We start from the raw sequence: 20,473 nt of genomic DNA on the forward strand, positions 1-20,473 counted from the left end.
TGCTTATTTTGAAAGATGCCCCGTATTATTTGTATTGCTAATTATACAATTAAACATGCTATCATATTTCTGTAAATATATCAGAAAATATGCACATATGAAAAGTTGTGACTTACTGTAGCTGGGAGACTTCTTTCATTAATACTGAGCATGACAACTGATTACATCATATAATGACAGACTAATATGACGTGTTATGCAATTTTGCATCAATAAAAATATTGTTACTACCTTATCTTTAAACAGAATTGTGTGTGTGCTACTCAGAATTGTGTTACTTACACATTCTATTCATGTTTATTAATTTATCCTATTACTGAATCTAATTTTGTGACTGGAATAAGACAATCTAAGTGTGGTTTGTTGCTGATAAAGGCATCCCCAGGTGCTACATGCCACTGGTGCTAACACAACATGCTTTATAATGTGGTGTGTGTGTGTGTGTATGTGTGTGTGTGTGTGTGTGTGTGTGTGTGTGTGTGTGTGTGTGTGTGTGTGTGTGTGTGTGTGTCTGCTTGCTATTGTCAGACAATAAATCATACCTTGTCATGTCCTAGTCCTTACTTACATGAGCTGATGCTGTGTACATAAACATTTAATCAGGTCAACATACATTTATCTACACTCTTTATCCCACACATTAGGCCTCGTTTAAAACAGTGGTTTCACCTGGCACAGCACCACCATAACAAGGGTGTAATCCTTAGGGGAAAATGCAATCTGAAGGATGTATTATGCACAACATGCTAAATGAATGCTGTTTCATTTACATTATATTTTTTGATTGTTTTTTCATTGACAAGAAAAAATGTGCTTGCATTTGTCCTTTTTTTCTACAAATGTAATATGTTTATACATTTTTATGCCATGTAAATTAAGTACTCAGAAGCTAATGGTGAGATCACATTTATTTTCAACAGTTGTCTATGTGCACTTGTAAAACTCACTGGTGACCTTGTACCTTTTAAAGATACTTGAGATAAAGGGCAACCCTACCAGATATCTAATTTAAAAAGACACACATAAAATAATCAGAGTTTGGCAAAATAATTAGAAACAACTATAGGAATTGAAAGTATGTGTAATGAATGAACTATTTGAATTCACTGTAATGCCAAGCAGATTTGTTTTGTTTTTGCAACCTGCCATTGGCCCTCATAAATATTCCATTTTATTCTGTCATATTTAGATTTGTTCTCAGTTAAGTACCAGACTAGAGAAACAGCAAGCAGCAAGCAAAGACGAGCTGGAAGTTGTCAAGGTGAGCAATTACTTTACATTCTAGGAAAGGCATAAGAACAAAAGTGCAGAAAAGGGAAAACATTATGAGGAAATGTTGATTGCTACATGGTTTCATTTACAGAGTATCAAAAGCTGTAACTTATAATAGGTTCGTAGGTTCATACTAGGCTATCTGCCCTAGGGCATTTATAAGCCTAGCCCAGAGTTTTGTGGCTTTCGCCACCCCTTTAGTTTGAAGGATACTATGCCCATTATTTTGCTGTGCCTCTGTCAAGCGGTGACACCGAGGTTATCCCTGGGGTATACCTGCGATCTCCCATCCATTGGTCAAGATTTCTCTTGAACAAGACCAGCGAGGTGCTCTGCCTCACATGTACCAGGATTTTGTTCCACAGCATGGGGAGTCTCTGGGTGATGAATCTGTCCCTCCAGCACGTCCCATTAATAGCCGTGTTGAGGTTTAAGTCTCTTGCCCTTGTACTTCTGATGGATTTAGATTTTTTGAGGTGAAGCATGTTCATTAATTCCGGGTTGGACATGGCCTTGTATGGCAAGCACAGGTCACCTCTGAGCAGACGGTAAGCGACTGAATAGAGCTGGAGTTCCTTCAGTCGGGCAGCATAAGACATATTTTTGAGACCCTTTATCCTTTTGGTGAGGAACTTTTGGGGCCTTTCCAATTGCTGCAGGTGTCGGGTCAGATACATTCCGAATGGGGCATTGTACTCAATCATTGGTCTGATGAGTGATGAGTACAGGGGAACAATGACCTCCCTTGATCTAGATGTGATTCCATTCATGATCAGGTGGACAATGTAGAAGGTTTTCCTAACTACTTTGGCAACGTGAGTGTCAAACGAAAGGTTACTGTCAACCTGGGTCCCATAACCTCTTCTGTGCTTAGTGGATTGCCACCTATATGGTAACTAGGGGTAACCTTGTTTTTCCCAAAGGATATGACTATGCATTTTTTGGCGTTTAACTTTAGGCCATGGTTCTGGCACCAGTTATCCGTTTCTATGAGACCCTTCTGAAGGATGTCTGTGTCAGATGGGTTTTCAACTATGGTGCCCAGTTTGCAGTCATCTGCAAACTTTGTCAGCCATATTCCTCCTGTGTTAGCTTGTACTTCTGAAAAGTAGATGCCAAACAAAAGTGGGCCCAGGACTGAGCCCTGTGGGACACCACTTGTGACAGGCTTGGAGTATGACATGGCGCCAGCAACTCTGACCCTGTGGGTTCTGTCACTTAACCAGTTTGCAACCCATCTAGTGATGTATGGGTTTACATTTAAGCTGGTGAGTTTTTCAATGATACCCGAGTGGGGTATTGTGTCGAAAGCCTTTGCCAGGTCAAGGTAGGCTGTGTGGACTGCCTTGCCCTCATCAATGGCCTTGGTGACTGTTTCGAAGAAGTCAACCAAGTTTAAAAGGCATGATCTGCCCTTGACAAAGCCAAACTGGGTTGGATCCAAAGTCTGCAAGTCCCCTATGTCTTTATTTATGAGTTCCATTATGATCCTCTCCATAGCTTTGCAGACCAGGCTTGTCAAGCTGATGGGACGGTAGTTTCCGGGGTTGGTGGATTCACCTCCTTTATGAAGTGGGACCACCATTGCCGTACGCCACTCCTTGGGTACGTATCCTGAGGTGAGGCTGAGATTAAACAGCTGCCCTAGCTGCGGGTTTAATTCCTCATTGAGTTCGTGGAGCACACAACCAGGGACACCATCTGGTCCCATGGATGCTGTGTTTTTCGCCTTGGAGAGAGCAGTTCTCACCTGAGCATTTGAGATGTTTGGAGGACTACAGTCCTCTGGTATAGATATCTCTCCTTTTGGGGGGGAGGGAGGGGATTTGCACTGAACCTGTCAGCCAGTATGTTGGCAATGTCTGTAGGTTCAGTGATTTTTACGTCATTTTGAACTAATTCTGAGCATATCTGGGAGTTTCCTCCCAGGTTTCTAACATAGCTAAAAAAGGCCTTATGATTGTCTTTTGAGTCCTTAGCGATTTTTCTCTCAAAATTTGCCTTGGATGCTTTTATGAGAGATCTCAGTTTTTTACTTATAATGATCAGGGGTGTCTTCCCTTTTACGGATTTTGCTCTATCTTGTAGTAGCTTCTTCCTTTTGTTGTAAAGCTTGTTTATGGCTGGGGTCCACCAGACTGGACGCTTGCCTTTGGTACAAAGAGTCTTCGTTTTGTTTGGGATTGCTTGGTCCATGCAGTCCTGGAGGTGCTGGTAGAAGGCATTTGTAAGTGATTCAGCGGTTTGAGTAATGGTTTCCGCTGGCTCAGGGGCCTTGAAAGAGACCACACCAGTCTTTAGGAGTGTGAAGTCGGCTTTTGAGAAGTTCTTCACTGTGGTCTTTTTTATCTGGGGTGGGGGCGGGATGTGGACTTCCAGTGAGATTAGTTTATGATCTGATCTTACCAATGATGGGTATACTTCTGGTGTTGAACATTGTGACCCCATGTTTGTGATGATGAGATCTAGTATGTTTTCTCCTCTTGTGGGGATGGTGACTAGTTGTTCCATGGCATTTGAGTTTATGAACTCTAGGAACCTTTGGGCTAGAGTGTTGGAGCTTGAGTAGTGATCCCAGTCTATATTTGGATAGTTGAAATCACCCAGTATGATGGTGTTTGGAGATATATGTATTCCCTCCAGTGTTTTCAGGAAAGCTGTGTGAAGTTCCTGAGTTTGAGAAGGTGGCCTGTAAGAGGCTACAAACTGCAGTGCAGTCTTGACTATGGTTAATTGCACCTGGATGGTTTCCGATGCATCGTGCGTTGCCACCAACCTTGAGGTGAGGGTGTCCTTGATGAATATGGACACCCCCCCCCTCCTTTCTTGGTGTTGTCCGGATTTTGGGGCTGGAACGCATGATATGAGGTAAAACCTGATAGTGCCGGGGTGCTCTCAGGAGCCTTGAACCAGGTTTCAGTCACAGCACAGACATCGACGTTCTCCATACTGAGAAGGGCTTCGAGTGCGTGCATCTTGAGGTTCAGACTTCTGGCATTGAGCAGCATTACCCTTAGTTTTTTTCCTTTTTTGTGTTCTAGGGTGGTAGGTTTAGAATTTGAGCCCTGCCTAAAAAAGGCACAATGGGGGTGGCAAGAGCCTTTGCCAAAATCCGGAAGCCCAGGGGTGACAGGTGCAAGCCGTCCCTTGCAAAGCAGCGTGGCTTGTCCAGCATGTCATCCCCAGGCAGACAGACATTGGATCCCCTTTGAATGACACCATAGTTTAAGCCAATTATTAAAGCTGATCATCTTGTCTTCGTATTGTGGCATCATTCTTGGTGAAGGTAGGATACTGCTCAAGGTCAGGGTCATACCTGCCTGGGCTACATAATCAGAGAGCTCCTCTATGTCTCTTTTCATGTAGTCCAGGGAGGTACGTCTCAGGTCGTTCACACCAGCATGGACAGATGATGTGTCTTAAGTGTTTTAGTGCATGTAACACTTCAGGAGTAGATGAGTAAAGGAAGCATAATGATGTTTTCCACTTGATGAGAAACCCCGAGTCCTGCTGTAGAATCTTCTACTAGTTTTTCTCTGAGTCTTCTGAGCTGATGGAATATTACAACCCAAAGATTTCACTGCAGAGCAGTAGCTTTCCTTCCTCTTTCAGTCTCAGTCTAATAAACAGCTTTATTTTGTATTTATTTATTTATTGTTGTTGTGTCTTTCGGCTTTTCCCGGTTAGGGGTCGCCACATTGGAACTCCGGTCCGCTAATGATTGGTAGTTGATTTTTACATGCCGAGTTACCAGCCCTGATGCACAACCTTCAACGAAGGTACACCCATTCATGCATGTCTCCACGCAGAAGACGCTCTAGCTGAGAATCAAACCGGACAGCATTTGACTGTGAGGCGACAATGCTACCACAGCACCACCACCGCTGGTCTATGACATTTGTTAACCGGGTTTGTCCAACTGGGCTTGTGGCCCATTTTCAGTGGAGACCCGAGGAGAAAAGCTCCAGTAATGCATTTTAAAACAAGTACAATTTTAAACAATATTGATATAATAGCAGTTATAGCAAAACGATTCACATATGTTGGGATACATGCATAAAGTTAAAGTTGCATTAAAAAGAAGCTAAGTAACAATTTTACATTGATATAGTTCAATTGGTCAACAATGAACAATTTTTGTTTGTATAAAATTGTGCAAATGCATAGTAGACACATTGGAGAGAGAGGTGTAATGAGGTACTAAGTATGGTCCTTTTGAGGGTACATAAAGGGAAGGAAGACTAGGTAGGGTCATGGCAAGGGCAGGTTCTGGAATTGAGAAAATAAGCTTTTAGTTCATTTTTAAAGTGTGAGGTGTGGGAGATTGAACGTAAGTCAAGGGGAAGTTTGTTCCAAGCATGGGCAAGGGAGTGTTTGTAGAGTAGTTTGCCTACTGACCTTTTGGGTGGTAGATATCAAGTAATTGTTGGTTAGAAGTACAGAGGGTCCGGGATGGGATGTAGATGGAGACTAAGGAAGATAGAGATGGACAGAAGGAGGGTTTATAAAGAATAGAGTGTAGCATATGAAATTGATAAGATAGCAGAAACTGGGAAGTTCAAGCCATTGAAGAGAGTTTAAAGAAATGCAGTGGTGTGAGTTGTATGGGGAGTTAGTAATGAATCTGGCTATTTTATGGTAAGTCTGTTGCAGTTTGTTGAGAGTGGAGGCCTGGATATTGGTAAGAACTGGGGCGGCGTATAAGAGGGAGGGGAGGAGGAGTGCCTGGCCCAGGGTAAGTCTAGATTCAGGGGTTAGGAATTTTTTGTTCCAATATAGCAGACCTAGTTTCTAGTTTGTTTTTTTTATACATTGGAGTATGTGTAGGTTGAACTTGAGTTCATCATCGATAATGACCCCTAGAAGTTTTGTGTGGGTGTCAGGTTGGATATTTGTATTGTTAGAAGATGTAATAAAAAAGGAGGTTTTGTGATGAGAAAGAGAACGGGGGAGGAAAAGTAGGAGTTTGGTCTTTTTGGAATTTAGGATCAATAGGTTGTGAGAGAGCCATTGTTCAGTGGATAGTAGGGCCTGTTGGGTCAGGGAGTGTAGTTCAGGAATGTTATTTGAGATGGATATAAGTGTGGAGTTGTCAGCATACTGAATAAGAGAGGATTCTTTGCATGAGGTGTAAAGATCATTGGTGAAGATGTTAAACAAAAGGGGTCCCAAGATGGAGCCTTGGGGAACACCTGTGGAGATGGGAAGGAAAGGTGAGAAGGATGAGAGCCATTTGACAGATTGTTCCCTGCCAGATAGGTAACTATTAAACCAGGCAAGTGCGGAGGGGGATAGGTGGAGATTTGCGAGTTTGGATAGTAGTAGAGGATGAGAGATAGTATCGAAGGCTTTGGAGAGATCTAGGAAGAGACAGGAAATGAGTTTATTGTTGTCTAGGGCCTCTGCAATGATATGAGTGAAGGAGAGGAGGGCAGTGGTGGTGTTGTGGTGAGGACGAAATCCATGTTGGATAGGGGTAAGTAAGTGGTGTGTGAGGAGGTGATTGAGAAGCTGTGAGTGAATACATTTTTTCTAATATCTTGGAGAGGGGGGACAGAATGGCAGTGGGTCGGTAGTTTAAGGGGTCAGTGGAGTTTCCACCTTTATGAAGAAGGATAGTGAAGAAAGATTTCCAAAGGGTGGGGACAGTTGATTCCAGAATAGATCGCTTAATTATTTTAGATACAGGATAGGCAATTGAGTCAGCAGCAAGTTTGAGGAATGTAGGAGATAGATTGTCAGTGGAAGGAGAGCAAGGTTTTAGCTTGAGTAGTAGAGATTTGATGTAAGTAATGGGAATTGGCTCAAAAGAAAACAAAGTTGTGTTAGTGGGACTTGGAGAAGTGGGTGTCGAAGTAGAGTTTGGCTTAGAGGCTACCAGATTTTGGATGGAAGAGATAAAGTGTTTATTCAGGAGGGTCGCTGTTTCCTGAGAGGAAGAGTTAGGGTATGGGGAGGGAAGGTCACGGTGAGCAGCCTGTCTAGCGCTAGGATCCGCCACATAACACAAGCACTCAGGTCACTCCAAGGCAAGTACAAATATGACTCAGTCATTGTCCATGCTGGTGTGAATGACCTGAGATGTACCTCCCTGGACTACATGAAAAGAGACATAGAGGAGCTCTCTGAGCATGTAGCCCAGGCTGGTATGACCCTGACCTTGAGTAGCATCTTACCCTCACCAAGAATGATGCCACAATATGAAGACAAGATGATCAATTTCAACAATTGGCTTAAGTATTGGTGTCATTCAAAGGGGATCCAATGCCTGTCAGCTTGGGATGATATGCACGACAAGCCACGATGCTTTGCTAGGAACGGCTTGCACCTGTCACCCCTGGGCTTTCGGATATTGGCAAAGGCTCTTGCTACCCCCATAGTGCCTTTTTTAGGCAAGGCTCAAAAGACAAACCCACCTCCATAGGTATCACAAGGGATAAAAAACTAAGAGTAATTCTACTCAATGCCAGAAGTCTAAACCTCAAGATGCGCGCACTCAAAACTCTCCTTAGCATGGAGAACATTGATATCTGTGCAGTAACAGAAACCTGGTTCAGGACTCCCAAGAGCACCCCAGCACTACCAGGTTATACCTCAGACCATGCTTTTCGGCCCCAAAACTTGGACTGAACCACAAAAGGAGGGGGAGTATCGATATTCATCAAAGATACCCACACCTCCAGGTTGGTGGCAAAGCACGAAGCATCAGAGACTATCCATGTGCAACTAACAGTGGGTAAAACTGCCTTCCAGTTTATAGCCTGCTACAGACCACCCTCCCAAACCCAGGAACCCCACTCGGCCTTCCTGAGAACACTGAAAAATGTGAAGGTCTCTCCGAACACCATTATCTTGGGCGACTTCAACTACCCAAACATAGATTGGGAGCATTACTCTAGCTCCAACACCCTTGCCCAAAGGTTCCTAGAATTCATAAACTCAAATGCTATGGAACAACTTGTTACCACTCCCACAAGAGGGGAAAACATACTGGACCTGATCATCACCAACATGGGGACTCTGTGCTCCAGACCAGAAGTGTATCCCTCACTGGTAAGATCAGACCATAAACTGATCTCACTGGATATTCACATCCCGACCCCACCCCCTGCCCAGAAAACCACAGTGAAAAACGTCTCTAAAGCAAATTTCACACTCCTCAAAACCAACATTGAATGCTTCAAAGCCCCTGGGCCTGTGGAAAATACGGCCCAGACCACAGAATCCTTTATAAATGCATTCTATGAACACCTTCAGGAATGCATGGATCATGCAATCCCAAATAAAACCAAGACCCAATCCTCCAAAGGCATCTCTGATCAGTATTAGCAAAAAACTAAGGGCACTCATAAAATCGTCAAAGGCCAGCTTAGAGAGAAAAATTGCACAGGACACTAAGGATAATCACAAGGCTTTCTTTAGTTATGTTAGGAACCTGGGTGGGAATTCCCAGATATGCTCAGAATTAGTCCAAAATGACAAAAAATACACTGATCCCACAGACATTGCCAATATCCTAGCTGACAGGTTCAGTGCAAACTTCTCCCCCCCTCCCCACCAAAAGGGCAAATATCTATCCCAGCAGAGTGCTGCCCCCCTGACATCTCAGATGCTCAGGTAGGAGCTGCCCTCTCCAAAACACAGCATCAATGGGACCAGACGGTGTCCTAGGCTGCGTCCTACATGAACTCCAAGAAGAGCTAAACCCAAACATAAAACTACTGTTCAATCTCAGCTTTACTACAGGATATGTACCCAAAGAGTGGCGTACAGCAACAGTGGTCCCTCTCCACAAAGGTGGTGCCTCAACGGACCCTGGAAACTATCGCCCCATAAGCCTGACTAGCTTGGTCTGCAAAGCTATGGAAAGGATCATCATGGACCTCATAAATAAAGATATTGGGGACCTACAGACACTGGATCCTACCCAGTTCGACTTTGTTAAGGGCAGATCCTGCCTCTTAAACCTGGTTGACTTCTTTGAAACAGTCACCAAGGCCATTGACGAAGGGAAAGTGGTCCACACAGCCTATCTGGACCTCGCAAAAGCCTTCGATACAATACCCCACTCGGGCATTATAGATAAGCTCACCAGCTTACATATAAACCCCTATGTCACTAGATGGGTTGCAAACTGGCTCAAGGACAGAACCCACATGGTTAGAATTGCTGGAGCCATGTCAGACTCCAAACCAGTTACAAGTGGTGTCCCACAAGGCTCAGTCCTGGGACCTCTCTTGTTTGGTATATATTTCTCGGAGGTACAGGCCAACACGGAAGGACTGTGGCTGACCAAGTTCACAGATGACTGCAAACTGGGTGCCATAATCGACTCTCCAGCCGACACAAGCATCCTCCAAAAGGGCCTCATAGAAACAGACAACTGGTGCCAGAGCCATGGCCTCAAGCTAAACGCCAAAAGTGTATAGTCATCCCTTTGGCAAAAACAAAGTGCCCACAAATTACCACATAGGTGGTAATCCATTAAGTACAGAAGAAGTAATTAGGGACCTGGGGACCCAAGTTGATAGCAATCTCTCATTTGACAACCACGTGGCCAAAGTGGTTAGAAAAACATTTTATATAGCCCGCCTAATCATGAAGGGATTCACATCTAGATTAGGGGAGGTCATCGTGCCTCTTTACTCATCCCTCATCAGGCCCATAATCGAGTACAATGCCCCTTTTGGGATGTACCTTACCAAACACCTGCAGCAACTGGAAAGACCTCAAAAGTACCTCACCAAGAGGATCAAAGGGCACAAACAGATGCCATATGCTGCCCGGTTAAAGAAACTCCAGCTCTACTCAGTGGCATACTGCCTGCTCAGAGGTGACCTGTGCCTGACGTATAAAGCCATGTCCAACCCGGAATTAATGGACATGCTGCACCTCAGAAAATCCAAATCCTATTGAGCTACGCGCTCGAGAGACTTGAACCTCAGCACTGAAATAAATAGGACATGCTGGAGGGACAGATTCATAACTCAGAGGCTCCCTTCACTCTGGAATAAAATCCCAGTCCAGGTTAGGCAGAGTCCCTCATTGACTCTCTTCAAGTGGAATCTTGATGAGTGGATGGGAGATTGTAGGTTTACCCCGGGTATCACTTCTGTGTCACTGTTAGACAGAGGCACAATATACTAACCTCGAAAAAGGGCATAGCAAAATTAATTTGAAATGGGTTGCGAAAGCCAAACACACTCTGGCTAGGCTTATAAATGCCCTAGGGCAGATAGCCTAGTATGAACCTATGAACCTATGATTAGAGGGCTTTCCAGGATAGAGGATGTCGTTGAGAATTGACCAAAATTTTTGAGGATTGGATTTGTTGTTAAGCTGAGCAGAGCTATAGTATAACTTTTTGTCATTAGTTGTATTTTTTGCAAGGTTCCTCAGTTGCCTGTATTTTTGAAGAAAAGGTGGTTGTTTAGTTTTAGTCCAGGTTTTCCAAGCATGATCTCTTTGTTTCATAAGGGACCTAGTCTCTTTGGAGAGCCAGGGAGCATGGTTTGATTTTACTCTGATCTTCCTAGAGGGAGCTAAGGAGTTTAGAGTATTCATGAAGATGCTATTGAAAGTGCTTACAGCATAGTTTAGGAGGAGATGTTTTAGAATGGACCAATCTATGTTGTGGAGAATGGAGTTAAATTGGGATGAATTGAAAGTCGATAGCTTTTGACAGTCTTTGATAAGGTGGGGTTTAGGAATATGGGATAGTGTCTTAAGATGGTGGTAGGCAGATGATCACTGAGGGAGTCAGGTAAGGTGGTGGAATTGTGGTATTGGTGGGGGAATTGGTAAGGATCCAGTCTATGATGGAGCTGGAAGAGGAATTTTTATGGAAGCGAGTGGGAGATGTTATAAGTTGGTGGAAGCCGTGTAGGTGGATACTGAGTTGGGGGGGAGTCAGTTGTGAGTTTGGACCAATCATTGTTGACATCACCAAAGATAAGTGTCTCATATGGTGTGTTGTTGGAGAACCAGGATAGGATGTTTTCAAGAATGGGCAGATTGTTACCAGGAGGAAGGAAGATAGAGGCAATTGCAAGTTTTTTGTGGGAATTCAGATGGCAGTTAAGGATGATGATTTCAGTTGTGAGGAAGTCAGGAATTGGGGAAAGGTGTGGTGAGAGGTTAAGAATGTTTGAGTAGAGGATGGCCACGCCATCACCTTTTTTTACAGGTCTATCAGATCGGAAGATATTATAACTTGGTGGGAGTATTTCACTATTTGAGATGTGTGGCTTGAGCCAGGTTTCAGATAGGGAGAGGATGTGAGGGGTATTGAGAGCTATCCATGAGCGCAGCTCAGTGACTTTATTTGCTAGACTCTGAATATTCAATGAGTAAATAGTTAAGCATGTGAATGGGGATGATTGTTGTGACTGAGGTTGGTGACTGTTAAAGGAGTAAGATGGGGGCAGTGTAGAGGTAGTTTTGGGGAGAGAAGAGGGGCCAGGGTTAGGATGGATATCTCCAGAACAAAGTAGGTTTTTAGTGAGGAGAGAGTGTGTAGTAGATGCTAGATGGAGTTTGTATAGTTTTGACTTAGCTTTGTGGGAAGGTTTAAAAGCCTGTATTATGGATAGTTTATATAGACTTGAGATAGAGGTAGTAAAGAGATTAGGGGAGATAGAAAAAGATGACGTAGTTGGATATATGTTGTATGAGTGAGAAGCTGGTGAACATAGGAGTGGGTCAGAGAGATTGGAGTGGTAAGAGGTGGAGATAGAGAGAATAAGGAGTAGTGTAGAAGATATTAGAAAATAATGCATGTTGGAATAAAATATGGTCAGATAGAGTAGGTAGAGAGGCAGTGGTATAGATGAAGCGGTGTTGATAAGATTGACAGATTAGCAAGGTGGTTGTGGCAATAGGCAGGAAGTGGAATTGTAGTGACTACTGGGACAGGAAGGGGAGGGATAGTTAGGTATAAAGGTAATTGTAATAGGGTGGGAGGGAATGGGGGTAGGGTAGAGGAGCGAACGGAGCAGGGCTAGCACCCTGGTCAAGATATAGTCATAGAAACAATCAGAAAAGATAGTGAAAAACTAGCTTGAGGGACAAGGATATAAAGTTTCTAAAGGTATAGTCACCAGAAATAAAAAAAAAGAAATAAAATATGAGCAGAAGTAAGCTTACAAAAGGACACTGGCCTCAAGCTACACAAGTAGATTTACTTGAAGGAAACCCAGTGCTGTATGGTTAAAATAAGCTACAATAGAGAGGAACTTTGCAGGGGGAGAGAGAGGTATTACTAGCAGCTAAAAGCAGGGCAAAACATAAAAAAACATTAATATGTAAGAGTCTGAAGACAGTAAAATAGAGCAGGTGCACTAGGAAAGGCAATTATGAGTGAGGCTAGAAATGAATTCAGGGAAGGGTAAAGTGCAGAACAGGAGAATATACACAGAAACAGTATGAGGATAGTGGGTAACCAAAGAGAAAGGATAGGAGCTGCTGGCGTCTGCTTTTCGTGGTGACTAGCAAAAAAAAACACTGTAAATTCTTCTTGTGCTTATAAAGTCTAGCATTAATTAAAAGATTAGCTTTTGTAGTAGTTATTTACTGGGACACATACTTCAGTGGTATTATTTTAAGCTTAAAATGGTGGCTTCTGGACAGATAGTTAAAGTTGCAGGGTATCTGTTAAATTCCTCAAACCTGTGCTGCCTGTACTGTGGCCAGGAGAAAACCACAGGGAAAAATCCACTAGGGTTCAGTGGTATTATTTTAAGCTTAAAATGGTGGCTTCTGAACAGATAGTTAGAGTTGCAGGGTATCTGTTAAAGTCCTCAAACCTGTGCTGCCTGTACTGTGGCCAGGAGAAAACCGCAGGGAAAAATCCACTAGGGTTCAGTGGTATTATTTTAAGCTTAAAATGGTGGCTTCTGGACAGATAGAGTTGCAGGTTATCTGTTAAGGTCCTCAAACCTGTGCTGCCTGTACTGTGGCCAGGAGAAAATCACAGGGAAAAATCCACTAGGGTTCAGTGGTATTATTTTAAGCTTAAAATGGTGGCTTCTGGACAGATAGTTAGAGTTGCAGGGTATCTGTTAAGGTCCTCAAACCTGTGCTGCCTGTACTGTGGCCAGGAGAAAACCGCAGGGAAAATCTTCTTTAAAAAGAAGCTTCCTTCTTTTTAAACTCATGTTTAAATTTCACTGCCAATAACTGCGGTGGGATAAATGTAGATAAGAAAATAAGAACTCCTCTGTGAGAAGCCCTGCTCATTTGATGAGTAAACATAGCTGTTACCCTTTTCTGATGAGTAGCATATCAGACGCAATGAAACTTTGAACACAACACCCAGATGAATCTGAACCTTGCTGCTGACTGCAAAAAATGCACTCTTTGACTCAGCTCAGGTACTACTATGTATGTATTCTACCTATGTTCCAAATTTCAGCTGTACACCACCAATCTATTAATTACCTTTATTTTTAAATTAATATTTTTTTGTTTGTTCTCTCCACTGTAACTGTTGATGTGCCGCATACCACTGTAAAAACATGTCTCTTGTAATTTGTATGTATACTGATCATGTCTAAGTAACTAAATGTGTCTGTAATTTTTCTTTGTGGAGCTTTTCTCCCTGGGCCTCTGCTGAAAAAGGGCCCTTTTTGGCTCAGTCAGACACCCCCGGTTAACAAATTTAAAATAAAAATAAAATAAAATAAAAGCTCTTGGCCTGACTTTACACCCACATGCTCTTTGTTTTGTTTTTTGGGTTTTTAGTTTTTTTTTTTCTCTCTAGTCCCCCCAATCATTGAACCTCCCTAGATGCTCAGTTGACCCATTCATTACCCAAACAGTAAGAGCCCTATATCTCATTCTTCCCCTAAATAAAAAAATATAGCAAAAATCAGGAAGGGTAATTCCCACAAAGATAGAAACTCTGCCATCAAAGTAAGTAGGCTAATTAGGTCAAGCAAAGCCAACACTGAGGTAAGATAGCCTCCTGGGTGAAATAGCTGGGACTAGAGATAGAAGGGAAGATAGTGGAACTGGTAAACAGCTTCTAGTACCAGGCCTTCTACAGCTATGTCAGAAACCTCAAGGGCAGCACACAGCAGTGTGCTGAACTGGTGATTAATGTTGCCACATTCAATCAACCTAGCAATATAGCTAACCTGTTAGTGGACAGATTCAGTTCCAACTTTACCTCCCCTCTTATCCCAACTGTCTTCTCTAATATAGTCATTCACTTGGTGCCAAAGCCATGGATTAAAACTCATCATCATCATCAACCCCCTTTTCCCATTTATTCTACATGGGGTCAAGGTATCATGTTAACTGTCATTAACTCTCTCGATTCAGTGCCACACTCCTGCCTTCTTCAACCCTCATGCCTGACTGTTACAGATCTTTCACACAATCCATCCACCTCTTTGCTGGATGTCCTCGCTTCCTCTTACTTTCTTCCTGTCGGTCCCAAATCTTCCTCACCAGATTGTCTTCTGCTTTTCTGCATGTGTCCAAACCACCGTAATCTGTTATCTATGATCTTTATTGCAATTGGAGCTACTTTGCCTTCTGCTCTTATGTCCTCATTTCTTCGTCTGTCCCACAGTGTGCATCCTACCACCATTCTAAGGCACTTCATTTCCATCACCTCTAGCTTCTTCAACTATTCTGCTTTTACTGCCCAGGTTTCTATACCATACAGTAGTACTGGTCACACCACTGTCTTGTACACTTTACTTTTCAGCTTCTTTGGCATTCTTCTGTCATAGACTACACCTGATATCCTATGCCAGTTGGCTGCAGTCCTTCTGATTCTAGCTTTAACCTCTTCATTCAGACTTGCCTTCTCCCAGATACTTGAAGCTGTTTACCTGTTCCACTATCTTCCCTTCTATCTCTATTCCCAGCATCTTCTGATTTTCCCAATTTGCTGCCATTACCACCATCTTATCTGTACTTAGTTTCAACCCATATGCCTTCAGTTTTGCATTCCACTTTCCTATCCTTTGCTGAAGTTCTAGCTCAAAGCCTTCCTGTAATGCCACATCGTCTGCATACAGCAACTTTGCTGATCTGTCCCTCCAACCTGTTTTCTCATGTAGTCCATCACCAGTATGAACAACAGTGGGCTCAGAGTTGAACCCTGGTGTACACCCACTCCCACTGGGAACCCCTCTGTGAGGCCAAACTCTGTAATTGAGTCATTGGGTCCTTGTACATAGCCTGCACTAATACTACCAATGTTTCTGGGACTTCAAACTACCGCAGCACTGCCCAGTTCAGCTTTCTTAGGACCTTATCATATGCTTTCTCCAAGTCTAGGAATGCCCAGTTGGACTGTCTCCTCATATCTAGCTTCTTCTCAAGTATCTGTCTCACTGCAAACAACAGGTCCATTGTGCTGCATCCTGATCTGAATCCCAACTGTTCATCTACCATCTTACATTCTACTACTCTGTGTATCCGTTTATCAATCACCGTCTCCAGAACTTTCATGCAATGTGACAGGAGTTTGATGCCTTTGTACTGCCCACAGTTGTGGCTGTTCTTGTACACTGGCATGAGTATGCTTATTCTCCAGTCATCTGGGATACGCCTTTCTCTCCACACTGCTATTAGTACCCTCAGTAGCATTTCTCCCTATCTCACCAAACATCTTTATCATATCTGCTGTGACCTCATCTGAGCCTGCTGCTTTCCCTGACTTCATTTTTCTTAGTGCTGCTCTTGCTTCTTTTAGGGTGGGCTCCTCTTCTTCTCTCATTGCAAGCTGTTTCTGGGGCAGTACAGCTTCTGTGGGGTTTTCTTCATTCAGAAGCTGCTGGAAATACTCCTTCCATCTACCTTTGATGTCCTGTGGACTGATAAGCAGGTTGTTGCTGTTATCCCTTATGAAGGGTGTCTGACTATCTTCATTACCTTTCTGTCTTTGCTTTGCAACCTGATATGGTTTCTTTGTGCCCTTTACTGAGTCACTTTCCAGAAGTTGGTAGAGTGCCTTCGATGCCCTATTCTTTGCTGCTGTAACTTCTTCTTAGCTTCTCTGTTAGCCAATCAGTAGTCCATCCTAGCCTGGTCAGTCTTCTCTAGCTCCCACTTCTTCTTGCACTCCTTCTTTCTTTTGATGACTTCCTGGACCTCTGCATTCCGCCACCAGCTTTCCTTATGTACCTTATTTCCATATCTGGCTCGGCCATGTATCTTTTCTGTAGTCCATACACATGCTGATTTTAGGTGCTGCCATTCTTGCTCAACTCCATGTATTTCTCCTCTTCTTGGGGTGCTAGAGCCCTGAGTAATTCCTTGAACTGTTGTACTTTCTCTCCAGTCAATTTCCAGGTCTTCAGCCTGGTCTCTGTTGACCTTAGCATCGTCTCTGACCACTGCTTGCAGCTGATTGTGGCAACTAGTGGTTTAGAATAGGCTCCCATCCATGCGAAGCAGTGTTCCTCCCTATCCCTGTCAAAGTGCAACTTGGACCAATGGATGGGTAATTAAAAATTCAGCCCAGGTCTGGCTCCTATCTCTGTGATGGACAGAGGCAGTCATCACCACCTATATAAATCAAATTTGTGGGTCACATTTGGGTTGCATGGCTAGGCTTATAGGGAACCCTAGTGGTTGTTAGCCTAGTATACACCTATGAACCTATGAAGGATGAAGAACACTGGGAGTGGTGCTGTCATCCTTGTAGGGGAGCCAGGTTTTTCTAATTTTATGTCCCTTTGTTTTCTCCATGAGTATGCCCTAATACATCTACGGCATCAGTTCAAGGACTTAGTCGCAGTGATCCTTCTTCCAACTACAGAAAAGTTTTTCAGTCTCCCCTTAAAATCATTAACGTGCTTTAGGAGTCCCCATATGAAAAATCCCAACAAAATCATAGATGAAATAACCAAGACTTGCTTAAGTATATTATTCATTTACTGGTGATTATGTATATATGTATACATATTTTAGTGGTCTGCTTTGCATTTAGCCCAGCTGCCACAAAAGCTAATACTCTTGGGCTAACTATGAAATAGGCCCAGACCATCCCAGCAAGGCTAATCCCACCATTTCAGGAACACTGTTTTTAAGTCCATAAGTACACACCAAGACCAACTAGTGGCTGTAGTCAAGTAATTGTTGAAGGTAGCCACACAATTTAACATTATTTGACGTCTGTAGTACTTATAAATTGGAAACAGCCTAGATATGAAGCAAAGCCTGCTCAATGTCACCCTTTCTAAATAAAGTTAATTATTTTCAGTGGTGATACATTCAATGGTTCATTCTTGCATAGTATTGCTTCAGAAAATTATACAGAGCAGTAACAGTCAAATGCACTTAAGTTCTTCTTTACATTAATATTCTTCTGGCCATAGGACAGTTTGATTTTTTATGTTTTAAATGGTGAGGGAGTTGTGTTAGGCTGGGTATGTTACGGTAGGCTAAGTGTATGTTTTATTGTGTCATAACTATTCACTCTCTGTGTGGTTTCCAAGTGCATGCTGGCCATGTTTACATCCATTTCAAGTGTTTCTACATCTTCATGCTTGCCTGATCCTGGGATTGCATACTTTTTAAGGCCTTTCCCTCACAGATACAAGGTACAAAGCTTGATTTTGACCTCTTTGTATTGGCTGGAGTGATTCTGTGTGTTTGCTGTCGAATAAACTGTTTGGATATTTTTTCAACTCGGTCTTGTGCCCTTATTTGGTTTCTCCAAGCGAACCATTTGTCTTGGTATTGGCTGGGCTTCTAATAATTTGCAGACTGATAACCTAGTAGTTAGGGGATGGAATGGCATAATGGTTAATGTCTTTATCTCACAGATTCAAAGTACAGGGTTTGATCCTAACCATTGGTTATTGGCAAGGCTTCTAATAGTCTTAAGACTGATAGCCTAGTATTTATTGTTCTTCGGATGAGACATTAAACTAAGGCCCCATCTGCCTGAGTGTGTAGTAGCTTAGGTGGATTATCTGTTAATAATACAACCACTGAAGTCACTTCTCATAGCAAATTATTAGGGATAATAGTAGATGATGATGATCTTAAATTCAACCTGCATATACAAATTGCATAAGAAAAACTCATCAAAAACTAGAGATGCTTTATAGAGTCAAAAACTCTCACAGACACAGCTAAAGCTACATTTGCCACTACTTATCTCCTCCCCACACATATTTATGGTGCTTCCATCCTTACTAACCTTTTGCTATCACACAAATAAAACTTGAACTGTAACAAAGCTGCTAAATGTGCAGCAAATACCCCTTTCAGAATCCATCACTGTGTAGCTCTAAGAAGCCTAAATTGGTTGGAACTACCCCATCAACTAACATATACACAGCTCCTTGCCACCTATAAAATTATCCAGCATCCTTCTGCTTGTCCACCCCTTAGTAACATTCTACACAACTATGTTCTCATTCAGTCATTATGATCCAATGACCAAAAACTCATGTCTCTCCACAAACATATCAAATCTGCTGGGCAATGTCTTTACTCATTCCATGTTGCTAAGGCCTGCAAGTCCTTATCTTTATCCATCAGGTTAATACCCTCCCTTCCATTTTTCAAAACCATTCTGAAATACCTCCTAGCCAAAGGTTGGCTGTTTTCATGCTCAGCACTAGGATAAACTATATCCCTAAATGTTAACATATACATACTCCTACCCTACATCGCCTTACTTTCCCTTCTTCACTCACTTCCTTCTATCATTTTCTCTGCCCTGGATTTCTCTCTAAATATATATGATAAGTCTGCTTTTCTCTTACTTCATATTGCAATTCATGTTTGTATTATACTAACACACCACTAATTTTTCTATAAACTGATTACAATTTCTTTATCTGTTAAATCATTATCGTATAACGTGTAGCTATTCTTAACCAGTGTTTTCATGTTATGTATAATTTGGTATAATTATTTAAACTGTAGTTATATTTTGCATTATTTGTAAAGACTGTATAATTCTTCTTCTTAAAATGTTTTGTAATACCTTAGAGATTTTGTCCACGAGCCTCTGTTGAAAATGGGCTCATACTCAATTGGACTTTCCTGGTAAACACATGTCAATAAACAATAAATGTAAAAGATCCCAAGGCACCTTTGAAAAAGAGTAAGGGAAGATCTGATATTGTTAATCCTCGTTCATTCCTTATGCATGGGTATTGGTTCCGAGCTCGGAACCGAGCTGGCTTTTTTCCAAGCTCGCGTCAGCTTCAAACTCTTGAGCTAAACTCTTACCCACAATTCCCCTCTCCCTGTTACCTCAGATTTCGTTTGCCGCTTTGCCATCCAGTCGTGTCAAGCTACTTCTCTTGAGCTAAGTACAGTCAATTGTTGTTTAATTGCTTTACAACTTACTTTTCTGTCAGAAAAGTTGATATTTTATTGTCTCTTGCCCTATCGCATCTAGCGTTCATAATTTCCTCAGGTTTTTTCTGTACTTTACTTACCTTTTTTACCTCGAGGTAATTTTCTCTTTACCATCATTGGTAATCTTTTCCCTTTCTCTTTCATACCTTCAGGTACTCTCTTGTACCATTATTGGTACTTTTCTATTAGTTAATATGACAGATAAAAAAGGTAGTCCGGGGTTTAAGTGGTGTTCTGATTGTGGACACAAACTGCCTACTTCTGATGCACACTCTTTATTTGTTTATTGTTTGGGAGCTTCCTATTTATCTGTTGAATCACCCTGTACTATTTGCAAGTATTTTTCTAATAGAACTTTGTTAGAAAGGAAAAACAAGCTGATACTGAAGGGACTTCTAAAACCTCCCTTTTCAGAGGCTATTTCTGGGTCAGAGGTCTCAACCCCTCCTAAAGCCTATAAGAAAATGGATGTTTCTACTAAGGCTAAATCCTTGCGTTTGTCCCTGGCTGGGGACTCTTACCAACCAAAACCTAAAAAGGCTAAAATTTCAGCTCCGGAGCTCTCTGTCAGCCCCAGTGCTTTTGGTGTCCAGACCTTCAGCACTGAGGTCTTTCGCTCCGCTAGTGATTTCGGCTCCGTCCTCTCCTGCAGCCTTCTACATATCGGTACAGAGGGGCTCCTCAGTTCAGACCATTACCACTGTATCAGCACCGACCTTTCAGTCGATGCAGACCTTGATCGCATCGGCTTCGAGATCTTCCTCTGAACCGAGGCCTTTATTGTTGACTCCAGTTTTGTCGGTTCCACCTTTCGGCACCGACAACCACTTTGGCATTGATCCCTGTGTCGGTGCAGACA

General features: G+C 42.5%; 1 protein-coding gene across 1 annotated transcript in view; it reads left to right on the forward strand.

The window, feature by feature from the left end:
* The window catches only part of LOC122803659 (rab GTPase-activating protein 1-like), an 834,818-nt gene that overhangs the window by 693,645 nt on the left and 120,700 nt on the right, over positions 1-20,473 (forward strand). Inside the window, exon 8 of the mRNA XM_044073438.1 lies at positions 1,190-1,261. Within this exon, the coding sequence (XP_043929373.1) occupies positions 1,190-1,261 (72 nt within the window). The remainder of the gene's footprint in view (positions 1-1,189; positions 1,262-20,473) is intronic.

This window comes from Protopterus annectens, chromosome 5.part1, assembly GCF_019279795.1.
Source record: "Protopterus annectens isolate FY-2018-M chromosome 5.part1, PAN1.0, whole genome shotgun sequence".
Lineage (NCBI taxonomy): Eukaryota > Metazoa > Chordata > Ceratodontiformes > Protopteridae > Protopterus > Protopterus annectens.